The sequence below is a fragment of the Pieris rapae genome, chromosome 17 (genome assembly GCF_905147795.1).
Source record: "Pieris rapae chromosome 17, ilPieRapa1.1, whole genome shotgun sequence".
Lineage (NCBI taxonomy): Eukaryota > Metazoa > Arthropoda > Insecta > Lepidoptera > Pieridae > Pieris > Pieris rapae.
Window position 1 is genome coordinate 7,111,653 of NC_059525.1, and position 19,139 is coordinate 7,130,791.

Here is a 19,139-nt window from a genome sequence, read left to right on the forward strand (position 1 = left end):
CTTTACGCAAAACGGACCAATTTCGAGTCTAGTTGCGGAAACTGAGCCCACCTACCTTACCTTACCTTACCTTAAGGTGTCATAAATATTTTTTATTCAACTACTCCGTTCTAGCAAGTCATACACAGTACAAGTAACACAGTAGTATTGACCTTCCCGAGTAACTTTCCACGGTCGTATGCGGAAACGTCACTCACAGCGCCCAATATCACCCCTTTTCGCTGTACAATTATCCACACTGACATGACATTCATTTTGAAGAGCATCCGTGACACGTCTATCGAGTGCGGAAGGGAACGCCTAATCGACACAACTAGAAGGGCAGTTAGCATACGAGCTGCATCCTTTCCCGAGGGTCCCCACGCCAGTAACCGCCAATACCGCTCTTACTCCTTACTCGATCGCTTCGATCGTTCGTCTAGATCATTTTTAATACAAATAATGTTCCAAACATTGACTTATATGACGGACAATTTATGAATGGACTGGACGGAAATTATGAAAATGGGGCAAAGTGACTTGTGGTATTGTGTTGTGCGAATGTGTTTCTGTGTTTTTGTTCTCGTAGCGTGTGGATATAGTATAGTGCGACAGCAGATACTCGAACAGCGACTGCAAGTGCTGGAGGAGCAGCAGTTGCTGTTGGAGCTCCGGCTGCGGCCGTCAGGCCTCAATGTGCAGGTTTCCAGGTCTCGGCGGGATGCAACAGACTGCATCTGTCCAGCAGGTAAGGTTTAGATTTAGATAATAAACGAATATCATAAATAAATAAAAATTGTATCTATTCCATTATATCTCAGAAGTGAGGGAGGAAAAATTCAGTAATTGTCTAATTTTATTAAATGATACCTAATACAGACATTTCCTTTTTCATTTCATTAATTAAATTAAAACTATTGATTTAGTTTAAATTTAAACTATATCGGTACAAACTTAAAAACAGGACGCCACGATCCAATAATTTGATTAAGAAATTAAGTAATGGGTCTCCAATAAAATTATAAAATTATCGGTTTATTCCCAACACAATTAACGTCCGCAGACCTGCCGCAGTCGTACCGATACCCCGACACATTGTGTAACGGCGACCACTTTACAATATCCGGCGATAAACCCTCACCACCGATCGATACGTGACTTTATACCTGCTCGCACAAGTTCCACTTTGGTTCACCACCATAAGTACTCTCCTTAACGTGTTTCTACGAAGCATCGCGACGAGACAAATTGTAATGCTCTATTGTAACAGCTATTAGGTTTAATGGCTCAATAAGGAGTATTGAAAACGTGCATTCAGATCGTAGCCAGGCCTACAGATCAGCGTTTATTGAATTTAACACCCCGATGCAGGGCCGTGCGAAGGGAAGTATGTTGACCTCCGACCGGATATTAAAAATGACTCCTAAAATTGGATCACAGGTTATCGACGCGACGCCTTCGAGTTTCCAATTCAACTTCAATAAGTCATCAAACACTCCATTCTGATGTTAATAGGTTTTTTCAAGGGTCATCCTTTTGAATAGAGATTGATGAAATTCTCTCCGGACAAAGGGAAGAAAATTCGAAGTTTTCCACAAAAAATCAGCAGACGCCAAGCGCTAATTACTCGTTATTGTCGGGGCGCGAAATAAAGGTTTAATTGTGTAAAGTTTGCATCCAGTTCGATCCCCTTCTTATCTCAGCATGAGCTCAAATTAAAGAAACCTTTCCAATGGATCGTCCAAGTTTTGCGCGGATTTAGCTACTGTCAGTGACGACTTTTGTTTGTAAGACTTCACTGGAAACGCTTCTTTGAAAACACTTTCGTCTTTAGAGAGGTTTAGGTGAAGTTTCTTCATTATTCTAACTTCTACAAGATTTCATTAGATCTTAGAAAAGCTTATAGTATAGCATTAAGTGTAATTCCGAAAATATCTATGATTAACTATTGAATAACAGAGTTGGCCCAGTGGCATTAGCGATAGACTGTTCTATCGCCGTATTAAATATGTATTCGCACAAACGCAGAAGGAAAACATCGTGAGGAAACCGGCTTGCTTTAGACGAAAAAAATCGATGGCGTATCTCAGAGGAGGCTGATGACCTACATGCCTGTTAGATTGATAAATGATCATAAAGCAGATACAGAAATCTGAGCCCTAGACCTAAAAAAGGTTGTAGCGCCATGATTTATTAATTTTTAAGTATAAGTGTTAATATATAGTTAACCAGGACGTTGCGCCTACTGAATGCTGTCTCCGACTTTATCGATTTACAGGAGTATATTATGTGTTTAATATTATATTTATATACTTTATTAAATTGTATTTCATGTTTCTCAACATTATCGCATTGTCTGTAAGGATAATGTATGTATTTCTGTAATAAATAAATAATAACAAGACTTTGAAATTTACAATATCACAAATTTTTCATACAAGAAATCACAGTAACTTTAAACCTTGTGTAACTTTAGGAATTTTTAATCTGTCGTATAAGAAAGGATATGAGTAATATTTATGAGTGTCTAGAGAGTACGTTGGCACATTGTTCGTTCTCAGCAGAAGCAATCCTTAAGGGGGCCATATATCTAGAGGAATTGTTTCATAGTTCCGTGGCTGCATTGTAGCGTTTCATATCGAATTAGTTTCTGCGAACTCTCAAGAACTCTGTTTTATGTATTGCAAGAAAACAACGCGCTTTTGTTACGAATTAATTGTTAGATGTTGAACAGAGGAACTTTAGTACCAAACTGCAAATATAAAACGTAATATTTTCTCCAAACAGTATTTTTGTGTACAAAAGGGAACATATTTGCAATTTAATATATTTTAAGCATCAATTATATGGTGGATTCTAAACTCAATGATACATTTACACAATTTTTATTTCAATTTAACGCAGTTAATAAATATACGTCAATAGAGTTTCTTGTACTGTAGAGAACAATCTATATTTTTTTTTCTTAGCCCAACAGCTCTTATTAAAGATATTACAAAAACAAATGTATATATTGACAAAGAATTATCTGACAATACTTATAAATTACTGTGGCTTTGTGTGAGTGTTTATATCTCTGTACGAGTAACAATTTACTTAATAAATTTTGTAAATTTATTAAATTTAACTTTGGTACAGAAACTCTAATTAATAATAACAAATTACATTTTTAGAATCTAAAGATTAATTTTATTATTATTTACGTTCCTATTAATTACGGAGGTAATTAGACTTAATTACAAGGTCTATTTTAGAGTTTTTTTTATTAAAAATAATTTTGGAACATTTAAAAAAGTTAATTATACTGAGAAGGGTTAAAAGGAATCTGAACATTAATTAAAAAGGGAAAGACAAAGTAAGTGATTAAGAATCTAGACGATTCTTAATATTATTTACTTGAGAATTATTAAATGATATAAAATAGTATAATTATTTATTTTATTCAAGCCCAATTTTTATACGTTAATTTTTATTTAATGAAGAAATCTATTCATTCAACTTATATTTGTTTCATATATATTGCTCCGAACAGACCCAGTTCATAAATGTTTTGTGTATTTTAGGTGTTCTTTAGACAACCATTGACTTTAAAAAGCGAACCGTGGAAGATAGCGGATATTATATACTATTTTTCATACTTAAATCTTTTTTAAATTAATAATTTACTCATTTAAGCAAACAATTCATCAGTCCATAATTTAGTTATAATAGTCGCCTAAATATTAAATTATAAAAAAACTTCGCGATTAAAAAGAGTGGCGGAGAGTTTATTGCCAGTTCTTCTCTTCCGTTCTACGCCCTTGACTTGAGAACTGGCAGTAAATGTAAAATTAGAATCATTTATTGAATATTTCTTTTTTTTGACGTTCATAAGTGTACATTATGTTACCAATATGAATAAATGATTTTTGTTTGTTTGCTTAAATAAATAAATTATAAAACTACATAGTATAAAACAAAGTCGCTATCTCTGTCCCTATGTCTCTTTGTATGCTTAAATCTTTGAATCTACGCAACGGATTTTGATGCGTTTTTTTAATAGATAGAGTGATTCAAGAGGAAGGTTCATATGTATAATAACATCCATTAAATAGTGGAGAAGTACTGTTATTTTTGAGGTTTCTAATGTGATGTCGTAAATAATTACATTTTTTCCGCTTACATTGCAAACGGAGGCTGAACCCTACGAGTTTTATCAAAATAATGTACTATGTATTGTACACATTGAAAAGGTCTACAGAAAAGTCCATTATGGTATATATCTATCTCTTATGGATAACCCACATTTTTATATACAACGTTCACAGATTTTCTGTAGTGTATTTAGTATTAGCATTGCACCCGTGCGAAGCCTGGGCGGGTCGCTAGTAAATTATAAAATTAAAACACGTAAAATTTGTTACCAGAAATCTGTTATGTTTAGTCTAAATACACCTGTTTCTTATTATAGTTATTTCACGTTGATTTGCATTACAGACGATCATAAAGCTGTCCTGGAGTCGAGCCAAACTGAACACTCAATATTGTGATAGATTTACTGAGCTTGCTTTGCAAGGTACCGACTCTTGGGTGGGCGTATATATAGGTTCTATGAAATAGATTTTGAAATACTTTCTATAAGAATGGGACAGGGGATGAAAATAGTACTCGAAAGAACAGGAAATGGAAGGGAAACCTTGAGAGTTGTTGCCCAAAATATGAAAAAAGAGGCAGACTGTGAAATAGATGGAAAGGTATAAAACTATAAAAGGACATGCCTAGATTTCATAGCTAAATATAACTAAAATATTCAGATCAGCACACGGACATAATTTTGATTTTAAAATTGGCCGTGTATAAGGAAAAGGAATTCGGCGAAATAGAGGCCATTATTTTTATTAACGTGTATAGTGACAGTACATTTCAAATCTAATAAAGTGCAAAACAAATATACGGTGGGGACACTTTATTTATGACAACGATAAAAAAAGAATCATGCTAAATCCCCTTCTGATAATGTATTATGAAATATTAAATTAATCAAAGTAAGTGTAAACTTATTATACATTGTATTACGTAATATTAAATACGTAATATTGAAGTGCTTCTTGCTTATGAAAGTTTGACATTATATTTACACCGTTTTTAAATTTCTTAAATTATGTCCATACAACCGAATGTACCAAATTCATTTTTTTATAAACCTTATGAATAAATTAATTGTACCTTACAGCTAAGATGACAATTCATTTCGAAAACTAGACAATATAAAAATACGTTAATCTAGTCCCAAAACACAATTTATACACGAATCATAATATGCGATTTTTTTAATATAACGGAAATTAATTCTTTTTTTTAATATAAAGGAAACAATTATTTATAGTATGTGGAGTTCAATCTACACCTATAAACGTCAGTGAAAATTAATGTTTCTAAATTTACATTTATTTACTGGCCAGCTACAGTTCGTTCCATAAAACAAAAATGTACTCTAGAGAGTACATTTTTGTTAAGCATCTATGCTAAAAAAAACAATTTCATGGCGTTGAGCAAAACAAGACGTGTGTTAAGTTCAAGTCACTATTATAAAGAAATATTTCTATCAGGCAAAGAAGGCTACTGCGACCATTGGAACAAACTCCTGTCTCTGGCTTTTATATCTAATAACAATGTATTTTGTATCTACTTAATACAATTGAAACATGCCAAAACGTAAGTGATAAATATGAAAACAAGAGGATTTTAAGGGATTGTTGTTTTCGCTGACAGTGTGGCAGATGATTAAAGCGAAGGAGTCTTATAAATTCATCTGTCAGGCGGAGAGTAATGAGGAGACAAGGAATTATTAGTCGTCCGCCTCGAGATTTCTCACAATATTTTGCTCTCGTTTTTATGGGCTTGGAATGCGAACTTGGAATATGAATAAGCTTATACAAAATGATTCCCTAAGAGCATTATGTTGTTAGAAAAGGTCGTGCTATTATATAAATTTGTAACTTTATTCCTTTTTTCTTATTTTTCGATTTGTAGTTTTTAAATTGCTCTATATATATCTAAATTAAATCAGAACACCCGTGTAAAGAGATCACTTGTCAGCAATCAGACAGTTTATTGCATAGCTTATAATTTATATTCTTTTTTATTTTAATGTAACGAAGTTTAAATTAATAAAATAAAAGCAGGTCAGTGATACTACAAAAGAAACGCATCGCATTGTCAGCGTTTTGTGAAGGTCAGTAATACTAGGGAATTATGAATCACACATAAATAAATACTTTAACGTGTCCAAAATGTGTTATTTACATAAATCACGCGGTCCGGAGTAAACAAGTTTGTCACGAAGTAATGAGAGACCCTTTTGTTTTTGTTTTCAGCAATATGTTACCGAGGATTGATGTACCCACTAGGGAGTTTGTTTACATACATTTTGGCAAATTTTGAACATTTATTAAGAATATCACATTATATATAATACATTTCCTACAAAATATATTGCATTCTAAAATACATGATAATTAATGTGAACATAAATTTTCTATAAAACACAACTCAAAAAATAAAACTTCCAACTACAAATTTTAGTTTTTACCTATTTAAAAACACTTATTCACATAACATTACTTTATAAAAATTGACATTTATAATTGCTGTACTGACAATGATAAAGAGAATTTAAAACTTCAAAGCATCAGATATGCTACATTAATTGTTTCCATTATAAAAAAATAAAAATAAATCAATGGCGCTAAAACCTCTTAAGGTCTTGGCCTCAGATTTCTGAATCAGAAATCTGATCTGGAAATCTTTGCTTTTTCTATGAACGTAAAAAATACCTGGAATAACTACTATTACTTATTATATAGTGTATTACTTACTAACTAGTATATAGTATTAATTAATGTGAATTTTTAATTACTTATATTCTGATTTGTTTTGCATAGAATTTTTCTTGCGATTTTCCATACCACCCTTCTGCGTGACATTTTCCAAACAACACAAGATTTATTTAACGCGAAGGGAACATATTCTTAATATTTCTGAAACGCCCAAAACTCCTGAAATTGCGACAAGTGTCAAATCCAGCGCCTCTTATAAACTATACATTATTTTGTACCCTACTTAGATGCTTTTACGGTGCAAAATTCTTAAAAGTATGTGTAATTTGCACTCACCCTGTGGCATTCCAATATTTCAACATGCATTGCAAACAAACTGTGGTTAATCTAGAATGTACTCTTTTTCATTGCAATAAAGTGTATAATTGAATGTGTGTGTTTAAAAAGATTGCTTGATACATTTTTAAGTCGTTTGTGCTTTAGCATACGAAATGCGAATTAAATTTGAAGAGTCAGGTTGAAGAGTTTTACACAAAACCCTAATGACTTTTTATCATTTCAATTTTTGTTAGAAAACAGTTCGTTAGAGCTAAGTTAAATATTTTATTAGTTATTGTGGTAAATACTTATATACATATTTAAATTTATAGAATGAAAATAATATAAAGTATTTTATTGAGTTTTTTGTTAGGAAAAAGAGAATTTGAAATTATTTTTTTTTCAACTACCTAACATACAAAAACACAAGAAAAGTCCAAGGTATTCGAAGTTCATTAAATTTTAGTCTTAATAATAATATTTATTTAATTTTATTTTATACAGTTCATTTATTTAAGGTCGCTGTGGTCTTCCCTTCATAATACAGACATAATCTTTTTTATCAGGATACCAATATATTTTCATTTGTATTCAAGCAAAAGCTACGAACCGCAAGAGTTTAAAATTACTAAAATTCAGCGCTGATCATAATCATAAAAATAACATTCAACTACTATCAGATTTTCTCTATAAAAATCCACAGCGCGATATTAAACAGTTTCCCTGAACATACATAATATATATTAAACATATTTAACTGTTTAACATTGATAAAAAAACTGTTTATAGTTTAGTATGGTATAATAATAGTTTTTTTTATGCAATAAGAAGCATATGGGCAGGAGGCTCATATGATGCTACGTGATACTGCCGCCTCTGGACACATTCCATTGTCAACAGGATACATAGTTACTATATGTTACCAACTTTGTCATGCCCATAGTCCATCAAGCTATACCAATCAAACAGACCTTTTTACTAAAAAAAATTGGAATTTTTTTTTAATAGCTCAGAGTTTTAAGGACTATCGAAACATAAATAAAACAATGTTAACGAAGATGCTGTCCGTTGGAAATAGAGATGGTCCCAGCGATTACTCCATCATCATCAAATGGCGATTATAAAGCGCCAGTTTACTGCACCCCCGTTTCAAGTTGCGGTCAATTTAATATGCGTTTTAACCTTGTCATACTGTTATCGATATTCTGGCACGACTTTGTCTAGTTTTCGCTTGTTACTTTTCTCATGCAAATGCAGGGAATGTAATTTTGCTAAATCCCGCGGGATAAGTGCAATGCACTTTTAGATTATATCTTTAAAATGAATGTGTTTTTGTTTAATGTGTATTCTCAGAAATATTGTAAGAAGCGTCTAGAATTCACGAAATGTGTATGAGTTATTGTTGTACCACAGAATGGTCCTTTGTCCTGTAATAATTTAGATAACTTAAAGGATATTTATTTAGATTTATGTTTTTCAACATTTAGCATACGCAAATTTTTAAAAAATATTTATATGAAGGAAGGATAATTACGCAATCTAACCACTGGCTGGACGGTCCGAAGGCTCAGTGGCTAAGGTTGAGTAGTTGAAATATTCTTAACTTGGAATAACTTTGTTAGTGCGATTTTTGTTGATATTTTGTATAATACATACGAGATGCAAAGGAAATGTGAGAATTTGTTCATATTAAATATGTGTTCATGTCGGGACGCCCGACTATTAAGTGTTTCTCACATAAAACCACTGAATCAGTGGGCCGAGCGTTAGCTAGTTAAAAAAATAAACATATCCTTATACATTTGTGTAAGAAATAAATTAATATCGATCTGTCGTAAAGTTCTAACTCTCGTAAGGGGATAAAATGTAAATCAACCCGAAACAATTAATTTGGGAAATTCACTCAAGAATTATGCATTCCAACTTCGGAGTTAAGGTAAAATGCGTAGGAGCCTGTGACGTTTAAATAAATCTATTTGGAAATAAATTATAAGAATGTGTTTTATAACCCAAAAAAATATTCTCACATTAAACAACTCCAAAAACAGTACTGACTACCGGTGGATGTCTTTATTGGGACGACCTCCAATTGTTTAAGAAGAGTTACTCCTTTATCAAAGTTTGGCAACCCATTCATTAAAATGGGTGTCCCCGGACTGCGATTACTGCTCTGTTTGGGCAACCTGTAGTTTTGCCCCCCTTTTACTAAGACTTTTATAAATAGTCTAATTTTTGGGCGGCTGGGGAGAAAAATTGGAACCTAACTATCAATAGCCTTGCGACGGTCTTGGTTTCCGAAGTATCTGGGTTCACGGTACCAGCTTACATCCCCAGGGTTTCATATTTTTCTTAGTGATTTGAAATCCTTTGTTTGTGGTTTTAAGGTACACATGAATGGTGTACCGGGAATACTAAAAAATCCGATCACTAATAAGAAACCGAGTGGGTCGGTCAGTAATGTTGCATATATAGATTTTTACATTATATTTGTTTCAACTTAATAAAATAATTAATACTTGGACTAGTAGTTTCTGTTAAAGAGTTGACTTTTTGCTCAATTTTTATCTACATAAAAACATACTAAAGAGTTCAATAAATAAATAAAAATATCTAATTGTTCCAGCAGTCTTGAAGTTCTGGGCTTGATATATTGTTTGATTCATTATTATTCATATAGATAATTAATATAAAGTTTAACTATTGTTGTTCTCTGAATGGTGTTTTCATTAATAGGTAACGTATACATATTTATTATTAACTCATTAATTTCTATCATCCATCTCCTACACTACATGGTCTAGTTTTGTGCATAAGATTGTCTGAGTCAAACGCATGTTTACTCAGCACATGGTGATGAGGATGGATAGCTGCCTAAATATGCTAATACATTCCACAAGTAAACGAGTAATGTTGATGAACTTGTATGTATTCCGACGCCATTTTGAATTTAATTACACATCTTTTCATACTCCCAGAGATGAAATAAAAAGGCATAAATATTCAATTGATGAGCTTGGGCTTTTCAAACGTAAAAGTATACGTTACAATTTAATGAACTTAAAAAACAGTAGCGTACAAACCTTGTTTTAGCCCACAGAATTCTGTATCTGTTTTACGAGATTTTTTAATAGGCAAGTAGCTGATCAGCTATTTTGCTATTGGGCTTAAAACAAGCTGGTTTGCAAACAATATCTTTCTTCGAGCAAGTGTTGTAGTTAAGGGTCGCATGCTTAGGGCCAGTTTTTTGATCCGTAGTTAACTAAACTATTGGTTAAAACTCAGCAAATTTTTTTACGTTTTTAATAACTGGACTATATTGCCTCAATGATCTTACTCATAGGAGAGCTCTTTTACATCGCTTTCCTGGTGATATTATCCTTCACAGCACTTATGAATAATATTCATCGCTGTACGAGATTTGAAAGTACCTAGGATACCTTTAACCAAGATCATATTTAAATGTCTATATATTTTTTTATAGAATAAAGGGGTAAACTCGCAGGTGGCTTTGGGATACTGCCGCACATGGACACTCTTACCAAAGGGCTGAAAACGAATGGCGGACACTCTTCCGTTCTACGCTCTTGATTTGAGAACTGGCAGTAAATGTAAATTCTCAATTAATTTAATTTTTTTGACATTCATAATTGTACTTTCTCTTTACTTACTTTACCTATATGAATAAAAATATTTTTGTTTTGTTTGGTTTCGGCTCGTGACTGCGTTGTCCGCCTATTAAGAATTGATGCGCTCTTTTCTTGATCATTCAATTAATTTCATGCATTGGGTAAAAAATAATTTAGTGGGCAACTGGTTCCACATAGAGGTGGTGGTCGGAAAAAATAAAAAAAGCGCTCAGTTGTGGAACGACAGACGTGGAGGTGACATGGGTGGAAACTCAGCTGCAGGTATTAATCCGAACTACTCCACAATATGTTGAATTTATAAAAGTCCAGAGTATGCCTAGTCATCATAAAAATACTAGAAGTTACGCGTTCCACTTCACGTCATTAAAACTTTTAATTAACAGAAGCCTTCGCAAAATCCATTAGTGGAAAGTGAAAAATAAATTGCAATTAAAAGAATATTCACTTTAGCTGTTTTTGGCTTTTCGATTCGTTTTCGGTAACAAGCGATTAATTTGATTCCATTGAATTGCAAATAGCTCTCGTTCAAAACAAGCCGAGAATTTTATCATTTACGATTCAGGGTGGGACTTTTATTGCACGAAAGTTGTTGGGACGCGAATCTAAAGAGGAATCTGCAAAGATTTATTATAATTCTATGTATGATAACAGTTGTAAATCAACGTTAAATTCCTTATTAACAATGAGTAAAACTCCATGTGACGTGATTGAAAGAGATTTACGAATATAATTAAACGTATATTTTTTATTAGGTTAATGGGATGGAAAACATATATACACAAAACACAAGATCTTGGAGCTTATTTCATTCGTAGCTAGCCTTTTCTACAAAATAAAAAGAACCAAAAACAAGCATTCTTTTTTGTGTGTTATTCTAAATATGAGGTGGGATGTATAGGCTACATAGACACACAGTGAGTGATACAACGATAACAGCGGTCATTAAAATTTTCGTTATCTATTTTATAGTATAATTTGCCTTTAGCCTCAAAAGCTTTTCTTTTGGCTTCATCGACAGGCAAAATTTCAGTCCAGCGTACAGATAACAGTCGCAGTGTACAGTGGAGTGTACAGTGCCATCGGCTTCATTAATTCGTTTATGTTATGAAATTTTGTTTAAAAAAATAAACAATTGAATTTCAGTTTTTAAAATTGTAATGTTTTTTTATAAACATAAAATAGTCATATGAAGTGTTTTTTTTGTTACATATTTTAAGCAAAATAATACAGTGGTCGATAAATGCAATAAATATATGTAATGTTACAGAGAAACCATCCTTTTTAACTAAAACTTTGTTAACTAAGTCAATTTTATCCTATTTCTACCCGTATTGCGTAGCTCACAGTACTAGGTTCGTAATAACCCGTCAGATAGGAACAATCCATCTCCGAGTTGTTTACCGTCTGAGCTCGATAAATTACATTTTGATCAAGATGAATATTCCTGAACCGCTCTCCTTACATGTTAATCACTTGTTTAGAAAACAAGTCTTTCTTGGAATATTTTATTGGAAATCTAATATGAAATATTATTAAACATGAAAACATCGTTTATCGTACAAAATTATCTTTAATTAGTTTTTCCATAAAATCAGGGCTAATATTTCTAATAAATTATTTTTGTTTTAAAAACTTTCATTTATATTATGGAAATAGACGTAAATAATGCAAATTCACGTTATAGATTCTTATTGTTCGGTTGTGCTAGACGTCTGAAGATCCATGTTGGATTCCTAGCGAAAACCATAATTATAATATGAAAAAACAACGATTAATTCACTCATGTTCATAACTTACTTATCAGATTTTTATGGAAATAAAATCAAAGTATAATTTATTCATGTACAATACTTTATGGTTACTCAAAATAAATGGGTCAAATACAAATATTTTCTCCACCTTTGTTCCCTTTGAAGTGGAGACTCTTGGGCCGTTGGCTTCAAGTGTACAGGCGCTTATAAAATATTTAAGTTTTCACCTGGTACCGGTGACCCAAGAGCTGGTGTTTTCCTAGCACAACAAATAATTATCGCAAAACAACGAGGACAGACCGAATTAAAAGTACATTGCCACAGTGACCAATTTTTTTCAAATTTGTTTTAAATTCCTACTTAGAATGTTTTTATTATTATGCTAATTTAAGCAACAGTAAAAAATTAATAGTTCAAAATATTTATTATATTAATGTGTAAAATCAATGTCGTAAAATGGACGAGAAGAACTGGCAATAAATACTGTATCACTTTTAGATTTAAAGGTTTTTTTTTCACAAAATGTTAGTGAGCACCCGCAACTACTACATCATGTGTATACACCTTTTTCGCACTCCACTACTGCTTTGTTTAAGAATAAAATAAAGCAACTCTTAATGTCTTAACTTTATATTACTTTTATGTGTGTTGTTGTCATGTATTTTTTTTTGTATCATATATAAGTGTAACCTGTTGTGGATGCATCCAGTGTGTTTGTATTTGTTTTATTTTTGACTTTGTTTTTATTAAGGATGTCTCTGTTTGGTTTCCCAATAAATAAATAAATAAATAAATAAATGTGCCTCATTAAATGTCAAAGATAAATTAAATATGCCACACCGCCTATTTTGATTTTTTTTATTATAGAACAGGGCACTATAAATGCCAGAGGGCATTGCTGGCTTTTTAAGAATTGGTACGCTCTTACCTGTTAATTTACCCTCTGTTGATTTATTTGTAGATTATTTGTACTTCATGTTCATAAATGTCACGCGCCTACAATTAGTGTTTACATAAAAGTTATTATACAAAATAACGAGACGTACATTCAAATAATTATGTTTTCTCGTATGATGTGGAAGTGAAAGCTACGCAACTAAATTTGAAAATAGCACAAGGCCTTTCAAAGAACAAATCGATAGACAACCAAAACCAACATTTCAGCACCCCGACATGTACGGAATCAAAAGTTGTATAATCTATGCAAAGATAAGTATCTGCATGCTGATAAGATAGCGCACATGTTTTTTATTGGATGGGGTGAGGCCGGGGATATATTGTCCAATAAAAGTGGTCATAAACGTCGTCGTCCCCTCACACAACACTGACTTACTGATATTTTCCGGGGTTTTCCGTACAAAACGGTTCGTTTTTAAGATGATTATCACGGCTTAAATAAAATACCTAACATATATTCTAAGTTTATGTCAAACAGAATTACAAAACTGATTGTTTTTAATTGGTACTGGTATTATGTAATAATGATAAATGAAGCTCTCTACTGAAGTATTTCCGAACCAATTCGATTTAGGGTCCTTCAAGAAAAGTGCGCAATTCTCAAAAGGCCAGAAACGCATTTGCGAGCCTTCTGGCAATGTGGTCCATGGGCGGTGGCGGCTTCTCGTTTGCCTCCCGTTACATAAACATAAGAATATTTAAACATATAATACTTTATTTAATTTTATCTTGCTTCTGGAGTATATAACAATTTCTATTAAATACATTAAAAATAAAGTCAATATAATTTCGTGATATTTCTTTTACATTTTATAAAAGTTTTTATCGTCTGGCCACGAAGACAAATATTTTTTTGTTGTTGTTATCTTATCTGTATTTGAATTAATTGAATGACATTATTAACTCTTACATGTAATAAAAATATACCGAATTTTTAATGAAATGTATTTCTTATGAAAGCGTTATTTCATAATAATGTTGAAGCAACCCATCAACCATTAACTATCAAAACCGAATTTACTTGTAAATAGTGTCTTGTTCTATTGTTACTCATAGTTCTTCTACAAGAAATTGAATTAAATATCCGGAACACATATATATAACATATCCAAGATCTGACAGCGTGTCCGCCCTTACCTTGTCGGCGTGAACCCGCGACCCTCACTGGGTGGGCACCCTCCAGATCTGACAATCTACTTGTTATTCTTGAATGTGTGCTTAGTATTTCTCAGTACTAGTACGTTTTTATACTGACAAGTATGTTGAAGGCTTTCAAAGATGAGATGAGAGTATTGTTGTTTTTTCCATAACATTTTTTTTATTTTTTAAAAACACTCCTGCCCTAACAGGCGACCCTAAATTGACATAAAAACAAACATACGAAATTAATAAAAAAATAGAACAAATTAACTACAGTAGACACTACCATATAGTAGAACTTTTACAGTTCACTCAACGCACAATGAAAAACCTATGTAATTTGTTAACTAAGTCGCTCAACAACATACAAAATATGTACCACAGTTTGTACCTTTTCTATCAGTTTGACTTAAATTGTAACGAAGATAAATATGCGTTTACGTGTGTTAAGGTAATTCATTTGTTTATTTTTCGTTTTTAAACAATTCGCCTTTATTTGGCTTCTCCAGAATCTTCCCTTACTGAACTGTTGACCAAACCTTGCCTGCATGGTTTTCATACTCCTATCTCATGTATAATGCCTTCCATTTCAGCGTACGAATTTGTAAGAAGTAGAATTTAGTACTACTTATCAAAACCTTGAAGTGTTATATTTGCAGCAATTTTAAGTAAGATGGAATACTTCTTCATTCTTCTCATTTTCCTTATGTATGTATTTATAACGATTTTTTTTATTTATTTTGTTTATATTTAGAAAACTTGTCTTTACCGCCTTTTGATAAACGATAAAACGGGCGGTTCGAAATACATAATTTTAATTTTATAATATTTGATCATGGTGATCCCATTAATTGTTGAGATTTACTCGGATTACATTAGACGCATTTTTATTTTGATATATACTTTTTGTTATATTTGATAATAGTTACGTCCACTATTTTATACTGAGTGTGTAGTGCGTGTTTAAGAACTATTGTGAGGCAAGGTATCAATGTGCATCAGTCTAACTTCTCTTTGTTCGCATACTGATAGAATTTCTCCAAATCCTTACGGCTGAGAATTTTGTGTGTAAGAGAAGACGTTATAAAGAGGTATGTACTCATTACTTTTTATTTTAGTATGAATTATATATCGACGGCCACCGAAGAGTTCTTTGTTGTACACAAGCGGTGTTTGTACAGATTTCTTGATAATATTAACATTTTAATTATCCAAATATCTGATTAAACTTTGATTTTTCTTCTGGAATATCTTTGTGGCAATTATGAATATATATTTATATTTGAAGGCCCAATTCTAATATATGTTTAATAAAGAAGTTATAGAATAAATAAAGGCAGGCAGAAGCTACGTCGTGTGGGATATTGGTTTAGAGACAAATTACCGCTACAGATGTTAGCCAACTTCCTCTGTCAAACACTCGCAGTCCTGTTTACAACGCCGTATTTGAACAAAACTATAACGTAGAAACGATCACTTTATTAATACATATATCATTCTGACATGTTAGTAAGTGACGTGATTTACAGCGTCATAATTGCACTTTTGTTATTATTTAGACATTGTTTTAAAACACTTTTATCTATCATCGTCCGTAAGCTTGAATATTTTGTTCTTTATTATTTTCTATTATAAATATTTATTATTCGCTCGCCAAAACAACAACAAATGCCTTTAAAAAAATATTGTACTGATTTTTGCAGCTTTTCAATCTGTTTCATATATCGCTAGCCACGTTAATTTCTTTTTGCCTTTTATGTTTTTTCTAGCCAGTGATTAAATTACCTTAGTATACTTTGAAGAAAGCGTTTTACAAAGACTACCCAATACAATTGCTATAACGCGACACCACTGAAACGCGGAAAAACCGTACCCCAGAGCTCAGACATATAAAAGTAGTCGCTAACTCGCCGATGCGACGCCAGGTGCACTTTATGGTCACGACGCGCCCCTCATTTTTTCCACTGCAGTGCTTTTCCACTGCCGCAGTACCCAGCACATATTAAGTAGTAAGTCAAGTAACTATAAGCCTTTTAAAAACATAAATACATTGTTGTCAATATTTAACATCTTGGCCAAAGGTGGCAGAATAAAACCAATGTTTGGTGTTTTCGTAGCATTTTCAGGAGATTTTTTTAAATCAAAATCGTTCTGGAAATACTACGTTAATGTAGGTAATGAAAATTTTACTACTGTATTTTGTTTTCGTAGTAGGGCTGTCGCTACATCTAAGTGGCGGAGGGCAGGCCAAAAAGCATACATTAATAAGAACTGAAGAACCCGCAGCTAAGGAGCCATTGGTTCTGGGTAGAGAACAAAAGACCGTGCGGCCGCCCATAGACTCGTTGGACTTACATTGTCATGAAGGCTCCCAGTGGATACAGAGGCCAGTGCAGGACGTACCGGAAGAATATGAAGTAAGTCTACTTCCGGAAATTAACCAAAATAGCTGATGATGGACGATGGATACTGTTTACGTTCAATTCTGAATGAAGCAGTCTACTAAATAAGACTTGTTTTAGCATTTAAACGATAATTGAGTTACTGCAAGTGCGTGTACTGTCTAGGTCTCATGAATATTGCAGGGTGCATGAAAGTTTAGAGCATGCGAGATCGCGAATTTATTTTGAACTAAGCACGTGACTTGAGAACTTCGTCCTGTCTGTGGTACCTCTGTTGTTGGCTCATAGTTTGCATATAAAAATTAAATGTTCATTATCAAAATTTGTAGCAATTACTTAATTTTTAATCTGTTTCTACGCAATTATATACCTAATGTAAACTGTATTAATGCTATTGTTTTTATTGAAGATGTAGCCATTTGGTATCAGACATCATAACACCAAGTACCATTATATAAATATTTGTACGTATTAAAGACAATTCAATAATTGCGACATTCTTACTCCAGTGTGAGTTGCATGGATCGGGTTAGCGCTGCGCCATCCTTAGTTTTCATGACACTTTCACTAGTGTACATCCTTTCTATGATATATATTTAAAAGTTTAATTGTTCTCATTTAAATATGTTTGAATTTTGAGAACAACAAAAAACTACCCTAATTGTCTTGGTACACATGTATTTGCCGAAATGATGCGCATGATAATTCAGGATAACTTTTGAACGGCTACAATCTTAGTATTTTGTGTAATACGTAATACTATTTAAACTCTTATTACTAATTTCATAGAGAATTGTTGGCAAAGTGTCTTCAGCGTGAGACAACGATTTGAGGACGTAAATCCCTAACTATCTACCAATGGACTGTACTCATTAAATACTCGCACAGAAGGCAGATCTCTTCTTACTAGAAAAAAAATCAAGTGATCACGAAACACATAGATAAATCTGAGGCTTGTATTTGTAGCGCCACTAGGTTATTAGTGTATAGTTACTATTTCTTAGTTTGTTAATTATATTTTTTTACATATTACTACATATTATAAAACAAAGTATCTTTCTCTGTCCCTATGTCCCTTTGTATGCTTAAATCTTTGAAACTACGCAACGGATTTTGATGCGGTTTTTTTAAATAGATAGAGTGATTTGAGAGAAAGGTTTATATGTATAATAACATCCATTAAATAGTGGAGAAGTACTGTTATTTTTGAGGTTTCTAATATGATGTCGTAAATAATTAAATTTTTTCCGCTTACATTGCAAACGCGGGCTGAACCCTACGAGTTTTATCAAAATAATGTACTAAGTATTGTACACATTGAAAAGGTCTACAGAAAAGTCCATGATGGTATATATCTATCTCTTATGGATAACCCACATTTTTATACACAACGTTCACAGATTTTCTATAGTGTATTTAGTATCAGCATTGCACCCGTGCGAAGCCGGGGCGGGTCGCTAGTTTATTTAATAAACGACCTCTAACATTAGGGCAAATTACCAATAATAAAAAAATGAATCCCTGTTTTTCCTAAATACTATTGTTATATTTTGTGTGCAATTTATACATTTTCCTCAATAAAAAATCTGGCCAAATACATCGTTACCAAAGTAATTCTTCCAATCCAATTTACTTGAACGATAAAAGTTCGCGGGAAAAAGCTGTTAATAACAACTTTCTTCATAATACTAATCGATTTATTTCTTCACCGCTTCTCGCACTTACAACATCGTAAAGATTTTTTACTTATAATGAAACACTTTTCCTTATACTAGGAAACGTTTCAGAATAATTATGTCCAAAACCATGTTGGCTGAGAGCTATATTGTTTTAAGATTACTTTGGATTGGTAGTTTAGTTTTTTGTGGTCATTGCCTAATAATAAAATATATTAAATACCCTTAGATTTAACTGAGACATGTCATTTGAGTCAGAGCTTAGTTAAATATCTATTTATAACAAATTTAACTACTGGACTCTCTGTAGTACAATGGGCCAACTTTTGATTTAGGTTCAGAGAACTAGCCAAAAATAATAAATAGCTAATTTTACAAGTAAAACACAATTCCATCTCGACGCCTGACATTCCGTAAAACAACGGATTTTAAGGCACTTTGCGGCGACCCT

The 19,139-nt window shown here is 32.5% G+C and overlaps 1 protein-coding gene across 1 annotated transcript in view; it reads left to right on the top strand.

Moving 5' to 3' along the window:
* The first annotated feature begins 351 nt into the window (after positions 1-351).
* The window catches only part of LOC111000911 (collagen alpha chain CG42342), a 294,010-nt gene continuing 275,222 nt past the window's right edge, over positions 352-19,139 (top strand). Inside the window, exon 1 of the mRNA XM_045631950.1 lies at positions 352-727. Coding sequence (XP_045487906.1) covers positions 481-727 — 247 coding nt within the window. The 5' untranslated portion in view covers positions 352-480. The remainder of the gene's footprint in view (positions 728-19,139) is intronic.